The following is a 21,943-nucleotide window of genomic DNA, read 5'->3' as shown; positions in this document are numbered from 1 at the left end:
CCTGCTGTCGAATGGTCAGGTGCAGGTTGCCCTGCTGTAGAAGGGCCAGCAGCCTCCTCATTTCCCACTGGCTGCATGTGCAGTGGCACATAGGAGGTGCTGGAGTCCATCTGTGTGCAATTATATTTGTTTTGTATTATAATTTATTTTGGTACATTCCTGCCATGATTTTGTTTTTGGTTTTTTTTTTAATTTTTTGTCATTGCATCACAGTGGCATTGACTGTGAAATGTATATAAATAAATTTATTTACTTTACAAAAATTGTGTGGTTTCATTAGTACATGTCGAATACACATGTGTATTGCTAGTATTAATATTCAGTCATGTCCATTGTTAGCAGGTTTAAAGTGTGTGACAAGTACAGCATATGTGGCTGATTAGTAAGGTTTCCTTGAAGCAGCAATGGTTTCAATTAAAGCACTGACAAGCGTCCTATTAGTGAGTAATGAGTAAAGGAGTCGATTCTATTGGGTTCAGGTGTTAATGCTTGTAGTCATTAGGCGGTCCGTTCGCCTACCGCAGGAACGAGTGGTGTCCGCAAAGCAATAGTAGCCTTTTGGACACCGCACATTTCTTCCCTTTTTGTTCGCGTACATTCGGAGTGGTATCCGAATGCACGCCCCCCAACATAAGTGTACTCCCCCGTGTCCGCCCATGTTTCCGCCCCGTTTTGCCCACTTTGAAACTACGCCCATGTGTCATTCCGCATGATGCCCATAATACGCCCATATTTCCCGACTGATTGCGGTGAACAGTTTTGTACGGGATTTGCCCGAACAGGTACGGAGTCAAGGCGTGGCACATGCGCGTTGCGTTCTCCACGCATGCGCAGACGCCGTAAAGACGCGATCCGAAAGTATGCGGAAAAGTACGCGTCAATCAGAATAAGGGCCTTTATCTCTTACAGTCACGTTTCACATACCTTCCAATCGTTTGACCTTCTCAGACATTCAACACTCCATACCTGAACCATACTCTCATGAATAAGCTCTATCCATTATCAATATTCCGAGCCATGCCTGATACACAGTAAATAACATTAGATACTTATTCCTCAACATGTCCTGGCGAAGTCAGTCCCATATCTCCTTCCGTCTGCTGCTAAAAACACACTGCCTTAGTTGATTAAATTCCCTTTACAAGAAAACTCCCTTTGGTAGGCTCCATTCATCACTGGCCCACCCCTTTGTTTACTGTATCCTGTGACTGGCTCAGGTGAATCCTTTTGTTCCAGGGACCATTCATCACATTCTATCAATAGCCTGCAGATACGCCCCTTGTTACTGTATTTTGAATCTATAGTGTGAACTTATAACTTGTTATAACATGTGAGTGCAACATGATATAGAATTCTAATAACTTTCATCTGACAGCTAATATAATTCCAATCATTTAGAGACCAAACTTGGCATTATGAGCTAAAATGTGTAACTTGATATGCAATATTTCCTGGCTTATGGGATAAAGATTATTTATCCCTGACTATATTAATGTTATGGGCATGGTTAAAATTATAATTATCGAAATTATATGCTGGGAAAAATTAGGCATTGACAATTATAAAGCACTCGTTTATGCTTTTGTGTTTTATTTGGTTTATAAGATGTAGATGGGCTGATTTATATGCTTAATCAACTTTTTCATTTTTACATATGTTCACTCAGTTGTAAACTCAGTTGTAATCAGTATGTAAACATGAATTGATCAGCTTTCCAGTGTTGATACTTATCTACATCTTCTAGTAATAATTGATCCATAATACATGACCACTGGTCTAAGGGGGTTATTCAGGTTGGTTTGAAAATGAAAACTCCTTTGTTAATGGACAAAACCATGTACACTGGTTACACTTGGTTGAGGTGTGTTCAAACTGAAATCTAAATTGCTGGGTAAAAATTAAGCATCCAGTATTTACTATGCACAGAAAAAAAAAAAACTAATGCAAAATGCAACTCTCTGCACGTTACATCTGCCCCAACTGCAGTACACATGGTTTTGTCCATTAAAGGAGTTTGCTTTAGCAAACCAACCAGTTGTGCTGCCTATTTATCAATCTGCAAACATTGCAGCTGTCAAAAAGGCCTGAAACATATTTCCTTATTGCTGCAATATGCAGAGATAAGAAATGGTAATTAGTGGGGACAATCACATTTTGTATTAAATACTTACTGAGCTAATAATCTCTCTCTCTCATTAGTAGATCATTAGCTTTTTTTCATGACATGAATAATTAGTTTTTATGGTTTATTGTGGTAATAAACAATTATCTACTGTATCACAGCAGTTTACCAATACAATTTCATGTGATGGCAATAACGGAAGATGCTTTGCGGCTGTACAAACAAGAACAATAAGGTATACAATTATAGCCAGAAAAAGGGGAGGGGGGTGCAGGGCATACTGAACACAGGGCCCCCTTTGTCAGGGGGCCTCCCAGCTGAAGCGCACTGCCATCACTAGCTGTCCCTCTTATGCAGCAGCAGACCCAGGCAGTCAGATTGTGAGTAGGACAGTATGCAGTGCAGGCAGAGACAGGGGTATAGGATTCAGAAACTACTGTAGCAATGGCACATCCTGGTGGATAGAGCTGCAAGTGACACAGGGATTACAGCTTTTCCCCCTCACCACCTTGGTATCTGGTCATTATTACATTACAGGTTGAGTATCCTTTATCCAAAATGCTCGGGACCAGAAGAAATCTGGAAATGGATTGTTCCGTATTTTGGCATATTTTTATATTTGAAAGAGGTATCTTGCATTTATGATGTATTAGCACATGAAACACACACAAATATATTTTATTGGTGCATGATACAAGGTTTAAAAAAATAAAACAAAGTTTGTACTATCTCAGGCACTGAATTTGAATGCCAAGCAATCATTTCCTTGCACATATTTAGTGCCAGTTACATATCATGTCCTCAGTAGTACTGTTACAGAAGTTCCCCATAGGTCAGGCATGTCAAAAGTCAGGCCCGGGGGGCCAATTGCGGCCCGTGCTGTCATTTCAAGTGACCCGCAGCCTCCAGCTGGAAGCAGACAGAGCATCAGATGTGGGAAGCACAGCACAGGACACTAAAGGTGGGGCCCCGGCGAGCGCGCCTTTACCTTGCTGTCTGCTGCAGTGAGGAGGTGCCGACCCCCACATTCAGATGTGTTTGGCATCCTACCCCTGCTGCAGCAATCGTGTATCGCCCTACTCCACAATCACAGTGACAGCAGTGTTTGGGGAGGGTGGCAGAGGGGAGGAAGCTTGCTCCCGTAACATGCAGAGCAGAGGAGGGCAGCAGCAGGAGCCCAAGCATCTCCTGTCCTTGCAGTTCCTGCTTTGCCTCTCCACCCTCTGGCTCACACAAGGGGCTGGGAAACATACAGAGAAGGGAGGGGGCAGGCAGGGGTACATACAGTCAATGAGGGCAGAGTGGGGAACATACAGTGAAGGAGGGTAAGGCTGGGAGACATACAGTGAATGTAGGCAGTGATGGCCATTCAGAGAAGGGGGAGCAGGGGCAGGCTGGGGGACATACAGTGAATGGGGGCAGAGTGAGGTACATAGTGAATGGGGGTCATACAGTGAAGGGGAGTCATACAGTGAAGGAGGGTCAGGCTTGGGGACATACAATGAATGGAGGCAGTGATGGACATTAAGAGAAGGGGCAGGCTGGGGGACAGAGTGAATGGGTGCAGAGTGGGGAACATACAGTGGTACTTATGTTAGTTGGGCACCCACTATAGTTAGTACGCTCATACCCCCACTATTTATGTCGGCATGGAGTTGATTTTATATAGTGTGGCGAGCGGACGTGGAAAACGAAGCAAATAGCTTACTGGGCGCCCATCTAACATATAAGTACCCATACAGTGAATGGGGGACATACAGTGAAGGAGGGGCAGGCTGAGGGACATACAGTGAATGGGGGCAGGCTGGGGGAAATACAGTGAAAAGGCAGGCTGGGGGACATAGAGTGAATGGGGGCAGAGTGGGGGACTATTCTGATGTGATTAATGATTCAAAGAATGTCAGGCTGAATGGTCGGCCTCCACACATTTACACTTCCCCAAATCTGGCCCTCGTCGCAAAAAGTTTGGACACCCCTGCCGTAGGTTTTTAGTGAAAAATAAAAGTACATTTTGGAGACTACAGTTTTCATGAAGATTTGGGTAACAGATATTGGCCTTATTCTGGGCCTTATTCTGGTTCACTCGCAAATGCAAATTCCTTCTCAAATGGACAAAATCATGTGCACTGCAGGTGGGGCAGATGTAACTTTGTGCAGAGAGAATTAGATTTGGGTGGGGTTTTACTTAAAAGTGAGATCTATATTGCAGTGTAAAAATAAAGCAGCCAGTATTTACCCTGCACAGAAACAAAATAACCCACTCTAACTCTCTGCACATTACATCTGCCTCACCTGCAGTGCACATGGTTTTGTCCGTTTGAAAATAAATTTGTCTTTACGAGTGAACCAGAATAAGGGCCCATGTTTGTTAGATATGCACAATCTAATATAAACCCCCTACCTTCCAGTGGGGCCTACCTGTCTCAAGTGCACCTGGGCATCCCCTAGGCTTAATCCGGTTTGTATACAGTAGTCCATGTTGCATACCTCCCTACATTTCTGGAACTGGAGGCGGGACAGGTTGCATGCAGCAAATTTTGGGGGTGTAGCTACTAAAAAGGGTCGTGGTCTATACCCACGATGCTACGGCGAGGCCGCGCCCTGTTTCCTCTGCAGTGGGGGCATGCTCAGCAGCTCCGTGAGCTGCTGGCTATGCTCCCAGTCCCTCTGGATTACAGACGACAGGGGGGACTCCCAACACCCCCACCCCCCTGCAGGACACTGCCGGCCGCGGGCCATAGGAGAATGTCCCAAAAAATTGGGACATTCCCGCGATAAGCGGGACAGTTGGGAGTTATGCATGTTGTTTAAACTCTTGCAAGGAATAAAACCACTAAAAACGATTACACTGAAATGTAACAGTCCTATGCTCCCAGTCCCTCTGGATTACAGACGACAGGGGGGACTCCCAACACCCCCACCCCCCTGCAGGACACTGCCGGCCGCGGGCCATAGGAGAATGTCCCAAAAAATTGGGACATTCCCGCGATAAGCGGGACAGTTGGGAGTTATGCATGTTGTTTAAACTCTTGCAAGGAATAAAACCACTAAAAACGATTACACTGAAATGTAACAGTCCTGACAGCAGAGACATTAACAACCTTGTCACTGCAGAGCTAGACAAGAAAAACAAACTACATTGGTATTAAATATCACAGACAAAATAATAAGGCAGTTGCTAAAAATATAAAACCATCTGCTTTACAGACATGAGGCAGGTTTAAGACTCGGTATATTATAAGGAATTTCAGAATGGTGTCAGCATAATGTGGCCATGTCTGAAAGTTGACATTCAGGATGTGGACATGTAATGTGTTAATATTTAAAACATTTATAATGGGATTTTATGCAAAGCCTAACTCTCAGCCTAACCCTATTTGCAATTTAAATCTGCTAAAATAATGTCAACATTATGGCTGTTGAATCACAACTTCTACATGCCATTGTCAACCCTGTGAATGACAACATTCTAAAATGTCGACATCTGTATGCTGACACTCAGACCATGGCCGGGATGTAATGAGAGCAGATTTTAGAAGCAGTCAAAGTCAGAAGTCCGACTTTTCCCCAGAGCTTGTCCAGTATAATGCCGTGCGTCCTAATGTAAATGGGATCCGACTACTGATGATATTTTTAGACCAGAAATTGTCTGATTTTTTTTTCAGACCATCCGGAGTTTGACATATAGTATAACAATTGCAGGCCAGGAAGTAATGGTAGCCGAGTTAGTAAGTCTCACACAGAAGTGCTCTATAAAGTCGAATATAATTAGAGCTGGTTTGTTTGTGTGAGTTCTATTTGGCAATGTTTAAATGAAAAATATATCAAAGTATAATTTCAACTGTATAAATAGCTGCACATGTAATTTTTTTTCCTTTTTCCCCGTTAAAAGCAGAGAATATTTGAACATTCACATAAGTCCCTATATACAAGTACACACACACAAAGACATTCTTAAGTTAATTTTTTTGAAATCCAATTAACCTACCAGTATTTTTTTGGATTGTGGGAAGAAACCAGAGTACCCGGAGGAAAGCCACAGAAGCATGCAGAGAATATAAAAACTCTGCACAGTTAGGGCCATGGCCCATGGTGAGAATTGAACCCATGACCTCAGTGCTGGGAGGCAATAATGCTAACCATTACAACGTCCGTTCTGCAATGGCATTTGGTTACGGAGATAAATCGCATAAAAAGCATCCAAATTGCATGTATTTGACATCAGGTCCAATGCAATGTGCAGTCTGATTATCTCATGAGCTGTAGGAGAGAAATGTTGCATCACAGCCAAGACAGGCAGTCTTGGATTTGATCACATATGATACATCCTATTGAAAAAGGTCTGCATACATATTCGGTCCTGCTGCTGGGAACTTCAAGGGGGATAGCGAGGGTCTTCCTCCCCTCAACTAAGTCACCCTAATATATTGCCAGCTTAAATTAGTGCCTCTTTCCATTTGATGTAGCCATCTGGGTTTTGGTTATACTTAAAAGCTGGGCCATTAGGACTTTTTAGGAAAAAAAGAAATGAAAAACACTTGGTTTATGTTTAGTTACATTTGTGTATATTTCCATTGGGAAAAGGGTATTTGTTAATACAAAAAAATTCAAAGGTGTTACATGTTTATATAGTTGCACAAATGTGTCCATTGGAGCCCTAGGCACACTCACTGCTGGCCTAATTAATGGTTGATGCTCATCCACAAGGACACATGGCATGACATTTTGTTGGTTTGCTGTGAGTGGTATAGTACATTTCAAGGAAAGTAGGAAAATAATATGAAAGTATTTCATCCTTTAATTTTCAGATCAGTCCAAGTTCCATTCTGTCTTACAGCAATACAAAATACATATAGTGAAATGCAATATGTCATATATGGCAAAACGTAAAAGGCATTCATTTCTTAATAGAGCCTAGAGGATTTGGAAACACCAAGGCGTTTTCTACAATGAGGCACCTATACCATTGCAATAAATGCTATCTAGATGCTGCAAAGCAATTGTCAGTAATACGTGAAAAATGCGGATCACCATATTAGAACTATGTGCTTATTCTAGTTCACTCTTTCTGACAAAATCCTTCCTAGATGGCCAAAACCATGTGCACTGCAGGGGGGCAGATGTAACATGTGCAGAGAGAATTACATTTGGGTGAGTTATTTTGTTTCTGTGCAGGGTAAATACCGCCTGCTTTATTTTTACACTGCAATATAGATCTCACTTTGAAGTAAAACCCCGCCCAAATCTATTTCTCTCTGCACAAGTTACATCTGCCCCACCTGCAGTGCACATGGTTTTGTCCATCTAAGAAGGATTTTGTCAGAAAGAGTGAACTAGAATAAGGCCCATTGTAAAATGCCTTTTCCAATGTTTGTAAATTACTTTTATTGATTCATGTCAATTTTCCATTTACAGTACCAATAAAAATATATTTCTTTCTGGTTATTTAATTTTTCATTCTGTTTTTCAGAGTGATGCTAATGCAGCTGAGCAAGACATGAAACCAAAGAGAAGCTTTTATGCAGCAAGAGATTTGTACAAGTATCGACACCAGTACCCAGTAAGAGATTTCTAGGACATTCTAGAGTACTTCCTTATCTTTTGTGTGAATATAACAGTATAGCATGTACAGTAAGATAAACTGATTTGTTTTTTCAACTCACACCTGGGAAACCACTGATGTATAGATGACACATAATGATTTTTTTCTGTGCTAGCATTGCTACAGTACTTGCAGCTGTTCAAATCCACATTTTTATAGCAATTTCCTGCAAAGGGCTACAGACTTTCAGCAGTAAGGGGGCCATACAGAATTTAACACAAAAAGGGAATGATATCATTGGTCTGCTTTTTATAATGCTACAATGGGATACATCTTTTGTGAGCCTGAGAACATTTGTACTGATATTTTTTTTGCTCAAAAATGTCATGGTTTCAGATGTCATAGCCAATTACTGTGTCACAAGTACAGGGAAATGGCTTGAAGGCACAGCTAACTAAATGATGTCTGTGTTGCTTTATGCTTTCTGAAACACAGCTTGAAATAGGTTGATGTTTAAATACATTTCTTTTTGTGTCATTGAGTCATTATCACTTCTTATTAATGGTTTAATCTCATAGTGCTGCAAAGTTATAAGAATCGGCATGCAGTAAAAATAACTGCAGTTTTCAGAATATACCTCAATAGTCACTGCATTATACATAATTTAAAAAGATCTGTTATACCTAAAGTTTGGGACTCAGGCATTTCTATAGAAAGGGTTGCTCTAGAATTAATTCTCAATAAGGAGTCTATTTATGAAGCTAGCACCATCTTTAAAACATGATGACATTTCTGAATTAAGTTTCACCTCTATTTACTAATGCTACATACTGTAGCAGGAGATTGGGTGATTTTACCCACTTTTTGACCTACATTACATCAGCTGTTACCACCATGATATTGCCAAACACTAGGAGAGTCTCATGTGACCCAGTGGGGCTATTTGTCATGACTGAAGCAATGATGTATTAGCTTTTCTAGATCTATCTACATTTAGAGTGATGCTAGGATAGAGACAAAACAATGAACAATGGAGATGGTTGTAAATACACTAGAACTGTCAACTAATCAGGTACATGGGAAGTAAAGGGACATATCTTTCCAACCACTGTTTGAAGGATGAATAGCCTATATGGAAAGAAAGGATACCACTGCACTCAAAATAGCTGCTTAAAAAGGGGAGGGGTTATACAATATTATAGAATGATTAAGCGCTTGTATATTATGTCTATGTGCATGCCAGAAAAAATAAAATAAAAAATATGAAGATAAAATAAAACAGTAAAATAACAGGTAAAGATTTAGCCTTTTGATGTTTACAACTCCTTTTGGAGTAAGTGGAGTTATTTTCCAATGGGGTGTTAGCGTGGCTTGCACTTTGATGTAATTACGGAGGTCGCCATTGGGATTGGTGGTCAGCGGTATTCAGGAGGGTGTGGATGCCCTAACTGTCCCTAACCTTACCTCTCCTCAGAGTGTTCTTAATTGGAGTCTTCTCCGTCCCCGTCTTTCTCCTCCGTTTGCACGCTGCTTCTCCGAGACCGGAACTCCACACTGCTATTCAGTCCTGCGTATCCCAGAGGCTGGGATACGCAGGACTGAATAGCAGTGTGGAGTTCCGGTCTCGGAGAAGCAGCGTGCAAACGGAGGAGAAAGACGGGGACGGAGAAGACTCCAATTAAGAACACTCTGAGGAGAGGTAAGGTTAGGGACAGTTAGGGCATCCACACCCTCCTGAATACCGCTGACCACCAATCCCAATGGCGACCTCCGTAATTACATCAAAGTGCAAGCCACGCTAACACCCCATTGGAAAATAACTCCACTTACTCCAAAAGGAGTTGTAAACATCAAAAGGCTAAATCTTTACCTGTTATTTTACTGTTTTATTTTATCTTCATATTTTTTATTTTATTTTTTCTGGCATGCACATAGACATAATATACAAGCGCTTAATCATTCTATAATATTGAATAGCATATATAACAGAAACTATTGTTACAGCACGGTAGAATGGGTAGTAGACACAAAATATATTTAGAAAAATCAATTTAAAAAAGTGTTTTAAAATGTAGGAGTGCCCGCTTATGCACAATAAGAGTCTTATGTACAATAAGAACCACCCACATAACCTTAATACACCTTTCCTTTCCAATCATATCCTACTGTGCAGACCAAACATATCCTCACTAAAAATGAAAAGAGGTGATGTTGCCCATATCAACCAATCAGATTCTGCCTATCATTTTCTAGGATGCAATAAAGAAATGATAGACAGTATCTAAATGCTTCGGGCAACATTGTGTCTTTTCCTTTTTCAAACATTTAGGAAATGTACCCCTTGTTTTCTCTCTCACTTTCCCATCCTTCTAAAACCTGGCCAACATTGCTGGGTCACTGTAAGGATAAATGTGTAGCCCCTCGACCTGGTGGCCCCTTAGGTACCCGTGAGAATGTATTCTTAACACTACACACCAAACACACGGTGGCGAGTCAAGAAACATTCTGGTTTATTAAGAGTTTAACAGTAGGTTAAAAGACATGATACATGGGTGTGGACAAATGTATGGTACTTTGTTATTGGCTGTTTAACAGTTGCTGGGCAGATTAAACAGGAGACATACAAGATATTATACACAAGAGAATGGGTGAGAGAGGGGGGTTTTCATTATAAGGGAGGGTACTTATGTAGTAACTGGGCTGCCGATTTTGAAATCGGGTCCATCGCATCGCATCGCACCCGACCAAATCGCATGCGATCCAAGTGGGCATGGAGTTGGATATAAACCTGTGGCGAGCGTAGCGAGCCCCGCGAGGGGACACAGAATACCGTCCCCTCGCGGGGCTCGCTTCGCTCGCCACGCTTCGGGCTCGGTGGCTCGCTACGCTCGCCACAGGTTTATATCCAACTCCATGCCCACTTGGATAGTAGGGGTATGAAAAGGACCCCTTTTTCCCATTGAATTCCATGTTAAAATGGACTCAGTCCATTTTAACATTGAATCCTATGGGAAAATCGGGTCATCGCATCGCATCGCATCGTATCGCATCGTATGCGATGCGATGCGATATCGCATCGCATCGCATCTGATTGTATGCCTTAACTTAAGGCATACAATCAAAAAATCGGCAGCCCAGATACTACATAAGTACCTAAGGGAGTTTATGCAGGTGCACGCTGCATACGAAACCACAAAAGGGGGAGTAGTAGAAACTTAGATAAGACACGCTTAGGCTTACAGTATGACCTTGTAATGTAGCCATAGAAAAACCATAATGAGAACAGTTCTACGCGCAAATTCTTATATGCTACATGGGTTCAAATTTAACCCTTCAATCCCCTCTTAGAATCATGAATTTAGATGATATGATTCTTCTTACGGAATTCCTTATTTCTGTGCTTAGCAAGATATTGTTTGTAGCCTTCAGGGGAATTTGCGTGTGCAGGGGCAATGGATTCATACATAAGAGTATTTTCAATACCTTTGGTAGCAAGTTTTCTACAACATGGTATAATGCAAAATACAACAATACAGATAATAGTAAGAATAATCAATATATAGATTGCTAATTGAACAAGGGCCTGTTCTATACCATTTGGGTGACCATTCTTATTACATCCCTATGTCCATCGTTTGGAGACACAGGGGTTAATGGTGCAAAAGTCTATCTGGTAGGCGGCTACCTCGGTGCTGAAAGAATTGTACCAGAAAATGTATACGCCTGCCTTTTCAGTCATGTCCACTTCAGTTTTTGTGCAAAGGTATCTGGCAAACAAGAATCAATAGAATAATATACGTTATCCACCATCGTCCAGAATTCTAGAATGACCTCATCTGCTGGTGAGTCGTCTTCTCCATCATGTAGGAGGTTAGGGCTGTCTGCCCCCATTAGTACCTCGCCTTGATCTGTTCTCTATCCGGGACGTTACTCGGGATTCTCTTTACCCTGGATGCGTGTATCCACACTGGACTCTCTTCTGTAAGGACAGCCGTCCTGGTTACTGCTACGATCTCTGTCTCTGGACCGTGGGTGAAATCTCCTGGACCTTTGTTCCTAGGGAGTACCTTCACAACGACCTTGTCTCCGACCTGGAAAGGATGTGTTGATTCCTGTGGATTAGAAGGATTTTTACAAATAACACCATGTTCAATTTCACTAAGTCTGGTGATGAGGGACCTAACATACTCTTCTCTAATCTGTTCTAGATCTCCTTCCTGGACTATCATTGGTTTCTTGGCCCAAGGTGTGGGAAAAAGTCTTCCCATCAGAATTTCAAAGGGTGAATAACCCAGAGTCTTTTGGGGGGTCATTCTAATTTCTGCTAGGACAATGGGGAGGGTTTGTTTCCATTTATTAAATGTTCCTCCTGTTGCTTTCCTAAGTTTGTCCTTTAAAGTCCTATTTATTTTTTCCACAATTCCTGAACTTTGGGGATGATAAGGAATGTGAAATTTCCAATCTATTTGAAGTGCTTTCACTAAAGCTTGTGTGACTTTTTTTGCTGTAAAGGCAGTGCCTTTTTCGCTATCTATTTGGAGCGGGCATCCCCATCTAGGGATGATTTCTTGTGTTAGTATGCGTGCAACTGTTTTTGCATCTGTGATGTAAAAATCTTTGTTTAAAAGCATAGCTGTGGTGTTTTTGCTATAATGTCCTACCCCATGATAGTGAGCAATGAACAATGGGGCGCTTGATTGTGGTATGCATGGTCTCCCCTCTTTGCAGATCAATCCTGTTATAGGATTTTTCTGCAATATTGGAAATAACCAGTCATCCAAGTCTTTTTGTGATGCTGAGCTTTGTAGTTCAGTGATCAGGTTTATCTTTCTACATTTGGCAAGCTCTTGTGAGCGCTATGAGTTCTGCAGCTTGTGCTGATTGATATGGAATGGGTCTCGCTTCTAAAATGTCATTTGGGAGGCGTACCACTGCGTAGCCTGCCTGATATGTCGAGTCATTGGGTCTACTACAAGAACCATCCATAAATACATGGTCAGAACCTGGTATTGGTACAAGGGAAATGTCAAGTCTAGGGGAGGTCTCTGACTCTATTGATGCAGAACAGTCATGATCGTCAGGAATGTCATCCTGGGAACCCTTTAGTCCTAAAAGTGCATTTAGAATGGGTGCGGGGCCTGAGGATGCGTTTGCATACTTAATGGTGAGTGAGGGGCTTCCTAGCAACAGGACCTCATCTCCACTAAGACGCTGGGCTGACATGTTGTGTGTGTAGCCCTTTAAGTAATGCTACAACATTATGTGTGGTATGGAGAACAGTGGGTGAGCCTAGGGTGAGTGTGGTTGCCATCTCAGCTACCATTGCACAGGCCGCCAGTGCCCGAAGACAGGCAGGCATACCTTGGACCGACACCGGCATCACTTTGGAAAAGAATGCCACGGGGCGCAGCTTACCTCCATGTTTTTGTGTCAGCACACCCGCCATGGTTTTACATTTTGTCCCTTGCATATAAATGAAATGGTTGTACATAGTTTGGGAGGGTCAATGCCGGACTTTTCATTAACATACATTTAAGGCTTCCATATGCATTTAACATTTCTTGTGACCATTGTATCTGTTTAGGTTTGTCATTGAGTGTGGCTTGTCTCAAAATGTTATCATAGTAGGAACAGTCAGAAATCCACTGTCTGCAATAATAGTGTTTGGGCGGACCAGACCCAGTACAGACTGAATGCGTTGTGGGCTGACTTTCCTTTCCCCTTTTGTCAAGACAAAACCTAAATAATCAACATTCTTTTTGCACCATTGCATTTTTGCTTTTTGACACTTTGTGCCCACATTCACAGAGCCAGTTTAACAGTGATATACCATCCTCTCGGCATGCCTCCTTTGTTGAACTACAGATAAGCAGATCATCTGCATACTGTAGCAGGACTGAACCATAGGGGGGGTGCCAGGGGGGTTGTGGCTTGGAGCACGATGCTGTACACAACAGGGGAGTTAATATACTCCTGTGGCAGTCTGCATCATGTTTAACTGCTGGCCTCAAAAGAAAATGCAAATAACAGTTGTGTCTGGGTGTCCACAGGTATGCTAAAAAATATATTTTTTTCAAATCAGTTACTGAGAAGTAGGCGGCATCTACAGGGATGGCTGAGATGAGTGAGTTTATATCAGGTACAGTGGGTGCAATGGGAACAATTAATTGGTTTATTGCTCTGAGGTCCTGTTGACCATATCTGAGGATTTACAGTGTCTAATTCTGTGTTTGGGTCAGAACTGTCAGTCATGAGCAAGTGTGGTGATGAAACATCAATTCCCTTTCCTGCTTCTGATGGACTAATTGTGATTTCTAGCACAGAGAGAAGATCTCTGCCTAGCAAATTCATTAGGCAGTCAAATATTACAGTAAATTCATGTTTTCCTATGTCATGGCCCTTTAAGGTCTGTCCCTGCCAGTCAATCTGAAATCTGGGGTTGTCTCTAGGTCTGGGTTGGCTGGGCTGCATGGGGTTACTGACCTGTCGGGGTTTGTTTGAAGGGAACGGACAGTCTCTAGCCCAATGGCTATCCCTTTCACAGTTATAGCAGCTTGTCTGCCTGTTGGGTGGGGGTCCCGCAGGAGCCCTCTGAGGTAGCCTGTCTCTAGGAGGACGGAATGGTTTATTCTGTCTCCTAGGATTGTTTTGATTTTGGAAGCGTGTGAACGGGGTATGTGATGGTGTGACAGTGTTTCTTTTAATCTTCAAAACAACCTGCTGCTTCCTTTTCATACAAATGTTTTTTTAAAATCCTTCACTGTATCAGAGGTTCAAGTTGAAACACTCTGCTTCACAGCGAGGATATATATATATATATATATCGGCAGCAGATTATTAATGAAAGTAGAAACAAGTAAATTATCATTATGCAGAAGCGGCAGACCTGCTTCCTCGGTCCAGCACTTCTTTAATCTGTTCCAGAAATTTGTCACTGTTTCTGACACTTTCTGCTTACAACTTACAGCTATGGGGAGAGATGAGCGTGCTTTAAACACTTCATTCATATGTGCAGCAAGTTGATCCCACATAGCATCTATGCCTTCTTGTGTATTAAGTGGGTAACCTACAGTTGTTTGTGTGACTGAGGGTACACTGATAAGTGGAACTTTTTCCCAGTCTCATTTATTGTAATGGTCAATTATATCATTAACAATGAGTCTCATATCTCCTTGGGTAAAGCTGCGTCCTTTGCATGCTTTCTTTAAATATATTATACATCCTATTGGTGTTATTATTGTTTTGGGACAATTTTTAATTATCCTATCTATCCCGCTAAATTGTCTACTCAAGGGTTAATGAAATAGTAACTTGTGGGGGAGACACGGGCAACATATTCTTTACATGTCTCTCCTGGTAAAAGCGGGGAATATTCTGTTTCTTTACTCTAATATAATCCCATAATATAACAGTATGTCAGTCAATATGGTCACAATAATATCTGTCACAAGTCAAGTCGCAATTGTACTTAAAATTACTTTAAACAAAATGACATTCAGTAGCCAAATCACTTTGCAAATCTACTTAGAATCGCTCTACACAGTAATGACACTCAGCGGCCGCACACTTACCAACCGTCCACTGAGTATCCTTAATACAAAAATATGCAGTACAATTGTATATAAGACAGACAGAACACTTCAGCGTACGTGCACTTACCATCCGTCTACTGAGTGTTTAAACAAATACACAGTTTGCAACATTAACAGACAAACATGTACATACATATATTTAGGCGATCAGATCGAGGAGGCTTTCTCTGTGAACCCCTGGTTCAATTGCGGTATCCCGGATACCTGTTTCGTAATCTCAAGTCCCAGACTTGAATTGCCTTTACGTGGACCCCTGGTCCTTTTTTTATGACGTGGACCCCTGGTCCTTGTATCCCTGATACATTTTATGGCGTCATAAATTTCCTTACATACAATTACGTAATATTAAGTCCCGGACTTAAATATTACCTTGTCACGTGTTCCCGGAACACGGAGTGAGTTCAGATTCTCAAATTCAGCAGGTGGCCGCAATCCCGTGGAGGGGACGGCCGGCTGAATCCCAGACGAAGCCCTCAAATTGTAAGGATAAATGTGTAGCCCCTCGACCTGGTGGCCCCTTAGGTACCCGTGAGAATGTATTCTTAACACTACACACCAAACACACGGTGGCGAGTCAAGAAACATTCTGGTTTATTAAGAGTTTAACAGTAGGTTAAAAGACATGATACATGGGTGTGGACAAATGTATGGTACTTTGTTATTGGCTGTTTAACAGTTGCTGGGCAGATTAAACAGGAGACATACAAGATATTATACACAAGAGAATGGGTGAGAGAGGGGGGTTTTCATTATAAGGGAGTTTATGCAGGTGCACGCTGCATACGAAACCACAAAAGGGGGAGTAGTAGAAACTTAGATAAGACACGCTTAGGCTTACAGTATGACCTTGTAATGTAGCCATAGAAAAACCATAATGAGAACAGTTCTACGTGCAAATTCTTATATGCTACATGGGTTCAAATTTAACCCTTCAGTCACCATATCATGCAGCCTACCAAGAACCTTTGCAAACTGGTGGACCATTTTGCAATAGATAACACCTGTTTTTGTGTATCGATGCGTATTTCCCTATAGATTGTAAGCTTGTGAGCAGGGCCTTCCTACTGGTTTGACTGGCTGTAAGGTATAATTTTACCTAAATGGAAGTTCTATTGAAGATGGGATATATACCATAGCAACCAATCAGATTATATCTATTTCCTTCTAGAAGGTGCTAAATCCCATCTTCAATAGAACTTCCATCTTTGTAAATTTACACCTAAACATCCAGTTTGTTTTATCATTGCTTCCATTTCTAAATCGCAACAGTATTTTCTGCACTATATAAGAACCTGTTATTAAAATAATAAATACAAATTGTAGGTGCTGCAGCGTTAATATGCAGGGATTTTTTGGACCCTATGTCTCCATAACCACACTGCACTAAGCTATATCTCAAATACCTTAGTACGGCCTGCAGTCAGCATCCCAGCAGTCAGTATGCTAACGTTCAGTATACCGGCAACAGAATGACCAAAGGCTCAGGATGCCAACAGTAGAAAACCAACAGCCGGCATCACGATCAGTAAGTACTGTATGTGGCCCAGGCTAGGGTCAGGCCAGGGAAGGGGATATTAGATTTAGGCACTAGTGTGGGACTTACGGTTAGGCTGTGTGTGTGGGGGAGGGGGGGGTTAAGGTTAGGCTGTGGGGAGGGTTGGGTTAGGTTTAGGCTTTAAGAAGAGGGGTTAGGGTCAGGCTGTGGGATGGGGGGGTGTTGGATTTAGGCAGAGAGGGGTTCATTTTTATGCACACTCAGAAGGCTTATGGTGCCAGCGGTGGTGTCCAGGTACATGCATCTTGCAATACTGGGCCAACAGCTGTATCCAGGCGGTGCGCTTGCTAGGTAACTGTGCAGTCTATCTGTGCCTGGAATGCTCAAGTAAATGCTAGCATTCCACATGGCCTGTTTCTTTTCATGCCATCAGCATGGGCAGCGCCATGTTGTTTACTATCATGTAATCCAGTCTTCCAATACTGAGCAGCTTTGCTGTGAGCTGACTGCTGCAGCCAATCCGACGATACCTCATGGTATAAAGCTTCCTGATTCACAAAGCTCAGATTGCCAGCTCTGTGTATGAACTTAGTCCATGTGCTTCTCGGTGTACATGCTAGTCTGTTGCTGCTGACTGATCTGCTAAGCTGAATCCCAACCATTGATATCATTGATCCACCTGCCATCGATATCATCAACACCATTGGGTGCCTGATTGCATTACCATCAGTACCATCAATACCATTGGTTACCTGTTAGTTTCATTTCTGCTGTTTCCCCTGGTTTGATTCTATTCCATTGCTTCCATTTTATTGTCATCTGTATGTATAAATGTGTGTCTTCAATTTACAACTCGACTAGTGTCTTCATAGCCAGTACGGAAACATTGATCACCCAGTTTCTGACATTTAATTATTAAAAATAATAATGATTTGCAAGTGTAAAGAATTCATGAAAACATGGTTCCAATAGACCTTCCTCTAATATAAAATATACCCCTAAATATGGTTTATTGGGAAAGGTCTTCCTGACTCCCTTTTCTGTTACACAAAGATGTCTGATGGTTGTTCATCTGTATAGTCCTGTAAACTATTATTTATGTTAAGAATGCTTTAAATGTGAAGTGACATTTAAAATATTCTACAGAAAACTATCATAATTTACTTTCATTGCCTAAAAAATACTAGATATGAAAACTAACTGATAACCACTTTGTTCAGTACTATTTCATGAAGAAACAAAAACCCAAATTTTTACCTGGAATAACTTTGAAAGTGACAAAAGTAATTGGCATATATAATTGTTAATTCCATATTTAACAGAAATCAGATTTTGCATTTGATTATTGATTCAACTGAATATTCTAAATAATAAAAGAAATGAATATGACATGGACAGAAATCAAGGGAAATTTACTCTTAATATTTAGTGGCAACCACTGCAATCATGTGATTTTCTGTACCTGTCAACATGTAGTTTGTCCCACTCTTCCTGAGCAAATTGCTCCATGCTGTGTCAGGTTTAATGAGTGCCTTCTTCAGATTTCATGCTTTAGATCTTTCCATAAATGTTTGATAAGATTCAGATTAAGGGGGGTATTCAATCCCGGGTCTCGAATGTTGGTACATCCCAACAGTCGTGACCCTGGCCCGTTTATGGCCAGCTCACCTGTTTATCGGCAGGCGGGATTAAATGTCCCATATGCCGATCTGTGAAAAGGGGGCGTGTCTGTGAAAACGGCTGTGGATTGTCGAGATATGGCCGTGATCTCGACAATCCAAGCCCGTTCTCGGCAAAATGGGCCCAACAGCCTCTTCAAAGCTGTCAGGAAAGACAGCATTAAATAGGCGCCGTCGCTATTTCCCCCTTCGGAAATAGTGTTGGGGATTGAATACCTCCCTTTGGCTTATAAAAGGCCACTTTGGATAACTATAGCACAATGTTTTTGTCATCCATTCTTGGATGCTTTTATCTGTGCGATCATTGTCCTCTTGGAGAACCCATGACCTCCAGCTGTGACCAATTTTTCTGACATTGGGCAGTATTTGAATGAAAGAGTTGTATATGGCGCAATGCAGCCCTAATGTTACAGTTCCTAAAGTGACACCCACACTTAGGGCCTTATTCTGATCGGTGCGGATATTCCCGCATGCGGACGGACCGCCGATGTTGATCGTCTGCGCATGTGCAGAGGTCACTCTGCGCATGTGCAGGCGATTTCGCCGCACAGATTCTTTATACGCCGCACAGGGGGCGTAGAGGGGCGTGAGGGGCTACTTAGCCTCATTACCCTATGCATACGCCCCGCGTTTCATGGGCGTTCCCATGCAAACGCGGGGCGTATGCATGGTAATGAGGCCGTGACGCGTGGGTACGGGGCGGGCATCTGACATCTCCGGATGTCAGCTGCCCGCCCCCATACATGATTTCACACGGACAAGTGTCCGTGTGGTCTTGTGTGGCGGGACCTGGTGGAGCGTGCGGCCCTGCATTCGATGTTCGGCGACCATCGAATGCAGGGGCTGCTCCCAAGATGGAGGAGGCGTATCCCCGTCCAATTTCATCCGTATGGAAGGCGGGGATTCGCCTGCACGGTCGCGGCCGCATATTCTGATCGGGCCGCACCGATCAGAATAAGGCCCTTAATTACTATACAAACAAGAAAAAAATTCAAACAATGAGGCGCAGAGTATACTTATAAGGATTTGTAAGTTGTAGTCCTCTTTTCTGACACCGTCTCTTTGGTGATGTTGGGGTCCGGTCGAGACAGTTAATTTCAAATGAAGGTAGAAGTCCGTCATCAATAAAAGACAATAAAAACTTTCTTAGAATATGTGTGATTATTTCTCTTTTATCTATTTTTTCCAAACTACATGTGCTCCTTAATAAAGTGAAGTGAAATAAATTGTGCGTACCAGACTCACGTTTATGTAAGTTGATATGAAACTCATAAAGGTATCTTTAGTGATTTTCTGAAATATCCTGTTCTCAATTATAGAGTGCAACCGTGTCTTCTTGGGTGAACTCGGAAATGAACAAATACAAGACATGTGTAGATTTGTGATACACAATGTGTTATTACTATGTGAGGAGCTGGAATTTACATAGCGTACCTCACTCACCAAAAGCACAGGTGTAATAAGTGCATAAAGGTATCTGTATAATAAAGGCGTACACACGGTGATTTTTGTGGTGTTCAAACTTGTAAAGGTTTCTTTGTGTGTCCCCTGTCTTCACGTGTCCCACTATAATTCAGTCTTCCAAGTGTTCTTGGTAAAAGATTAATACACAATATGTCAGATGGTTAAACCTTAATTATAGGGGGGAGATTTTCCAAAAAATTATGGTATACCTCACTCTACCTTAAATAATTTTTACAATGTCTGTGGAGCTAAAGAGAATGGGCGTACCCAAACTCACACTTGTGTGTCGGGTCATCCACCTATCAAAGTTTATTTTATGAAGTGGGATATCCCAGAACCATCTTGTTGATTCCAATCATCTGGAATACATATAAAGAAATGATATGCCCAATGTGTAGATAATTCTGGCCTTAATCGTATTAAAAGATAGGCAAAAGATAATGGAGTAACTTACTCACCGCTTATGGTAGGATACATCGGTTTCTTTGATATTTGTTCTGGAAAAAAGGACTCTATCCTCAGAGTTGAACAAGGCTTTTAATCCAGATAATCCATAAAGATACCTTTATGAGTTTCATATCACCTTACATAAACGTGAGTCTGGTACGCACAATTTATTTCACTTCACTATTAACCCCTTCCTGACAGAGCTAGTTTTTGCGTTCCTGACAGAGCCATTTTTTTCAAATCTGACATGTCTCACTTAAGTGGGGATAACTTTTTTTTGCTTTTACTTATCCCAGTGATTTTGAGATTGTTTTTTCGTGACACATTGTACTTCAAATTAGTGGTAAATTTGGGTCGATACAGTCTGTGTTTTTTTGTGAAAAATACCAAAATGTCGTGAAAAAATGGAAAATTTAGCGATTTGCAAAATGTTAAATTTTCTGCTTGTGAGACAAATAATCATACCACTCAAAATAGTTAATAACTAACATAGACCATATGTCTACTTTATGTTGCCATCATTATTTCAACTTCCTTTTAATTTTTTTGGACACTAGGAGGCTTCAAATATGAATAGCAAATTCTCAAATTTTCAAGAAAATTTCAAACACTGATTTTTTTAGGGACCAGTTCAGTTCTGATGTGACTTTGAGGGACTTGTATGTGAGACACCCCCATAAATGATGCCATTTCAAAAACTGCACCCCTCACAGTATTCAAAACAGCATTTTGGAAGTTTGTTAACCCTTTAGGTGTTTCACAGGAATTAAAACAAAGTGTAGGTGAAATTTCAAAATTTCTTTTTTTTTGCAGATTTGCAAATTTAATACATTTTTCTAAGGAACACAGTACATTTTACTAGAGAAATGTGACTAAAAATTGATTCCCCCAATTCTTTGGTTTTCATAAATATCCTATATGTGGCCCTAGTGTGCACGGTGACCAAACCACAGGCTTCATAATAGAAGGAGCACCTACTTGATTTTGGAGCCTCCTTTTTATGAGATTATTTTTTAGGAACCATGTAGGTTTCTAGGCACCATAAGATGCTAAAAGTTAGGTACCCCCCCACAAGTGACCCCATTTTGCAAACTACACCCTTCAGGGAATTCATCTAGGGGTATAGTGTACATTTCAAACCCCCAGGGGTTTCACCAATTGTGGTACAACTGGGCAGTGAAAATGAAAAAAATTAATTTTTCATTTTCACAGCTCAGTTGTATCAAAATTGGTGAAACCCCTGGGGGTTTGAAATGTACACTATACCCCTTGATGAATTCCCTGAAGGGTGTAGTTTGCAAAATGGGGTCACTTGTGGGGGGGTTCCACTGTATGGGTGTTTCGGGGGTCATTCAACCAGAATCTGTGCTGCAAAATCCAAAAATCACTCCTTCCCTTCTGAGTCCTGCCATGCACCCAACTGGTATTTTTTGGTCACACATGAGGCATTGCCGTACTCGGGAGAAATTGGGGCACAGATTTTGGGGTGCTTTGTCTCCTTCATTCCTTGTGAAAATGAAAAATTTTGAGCCAGATCTGCATTTTTGTGTAAAAAAATGTAATTTTTTACACAAAAATGCAGTTCTGGCTCAAAATTTTTTA

The 21,943-nt window shown here is 41.6% G+C and overlaps 1 protein-coding gene across 2 annotated transcripts in view; it reads left to right on the top strand.

Annotated features, from left to right (window-relative positions):
- OGFRL1 (opioid growth factor receptor like 1) overlaps positions 1–21,943 on the top strand; it is a 96,993-nt gene that overhangs the window by 50,074 nt on the left and 24,976 nt on the right. For both annotated transcript variants that reach the window (XM_083177249.1, XM_083177248.1), the window contains exon 2: positions 7,593–7,682. In XM_083177249.1, coding sequence (XP_083033375.1) covers positions 7,593–7,682 — 90 coding nt within the window. The remainder of the gene's footprint in view (positions 1–7,592; positions 7,683–21,943) is intronic.

Source organism: Crinia signifera, chromosome 3 (genome assembly GCF_055691185.1).
Source record: "Crinia signifera chromosome 3, ASM5569118v1, whole genome shotgun sequence".
Lineage (NCBI taxonomy): Eukaryota > Metazoa > Chordata > Amphibia > Anura > Myobatrachidae > Crinia > Crinia signifera.
Note: the sequence above shows the minus strand (reverse complement) of the source record. Positions and strands in the feature narration are given on the sequence as shown.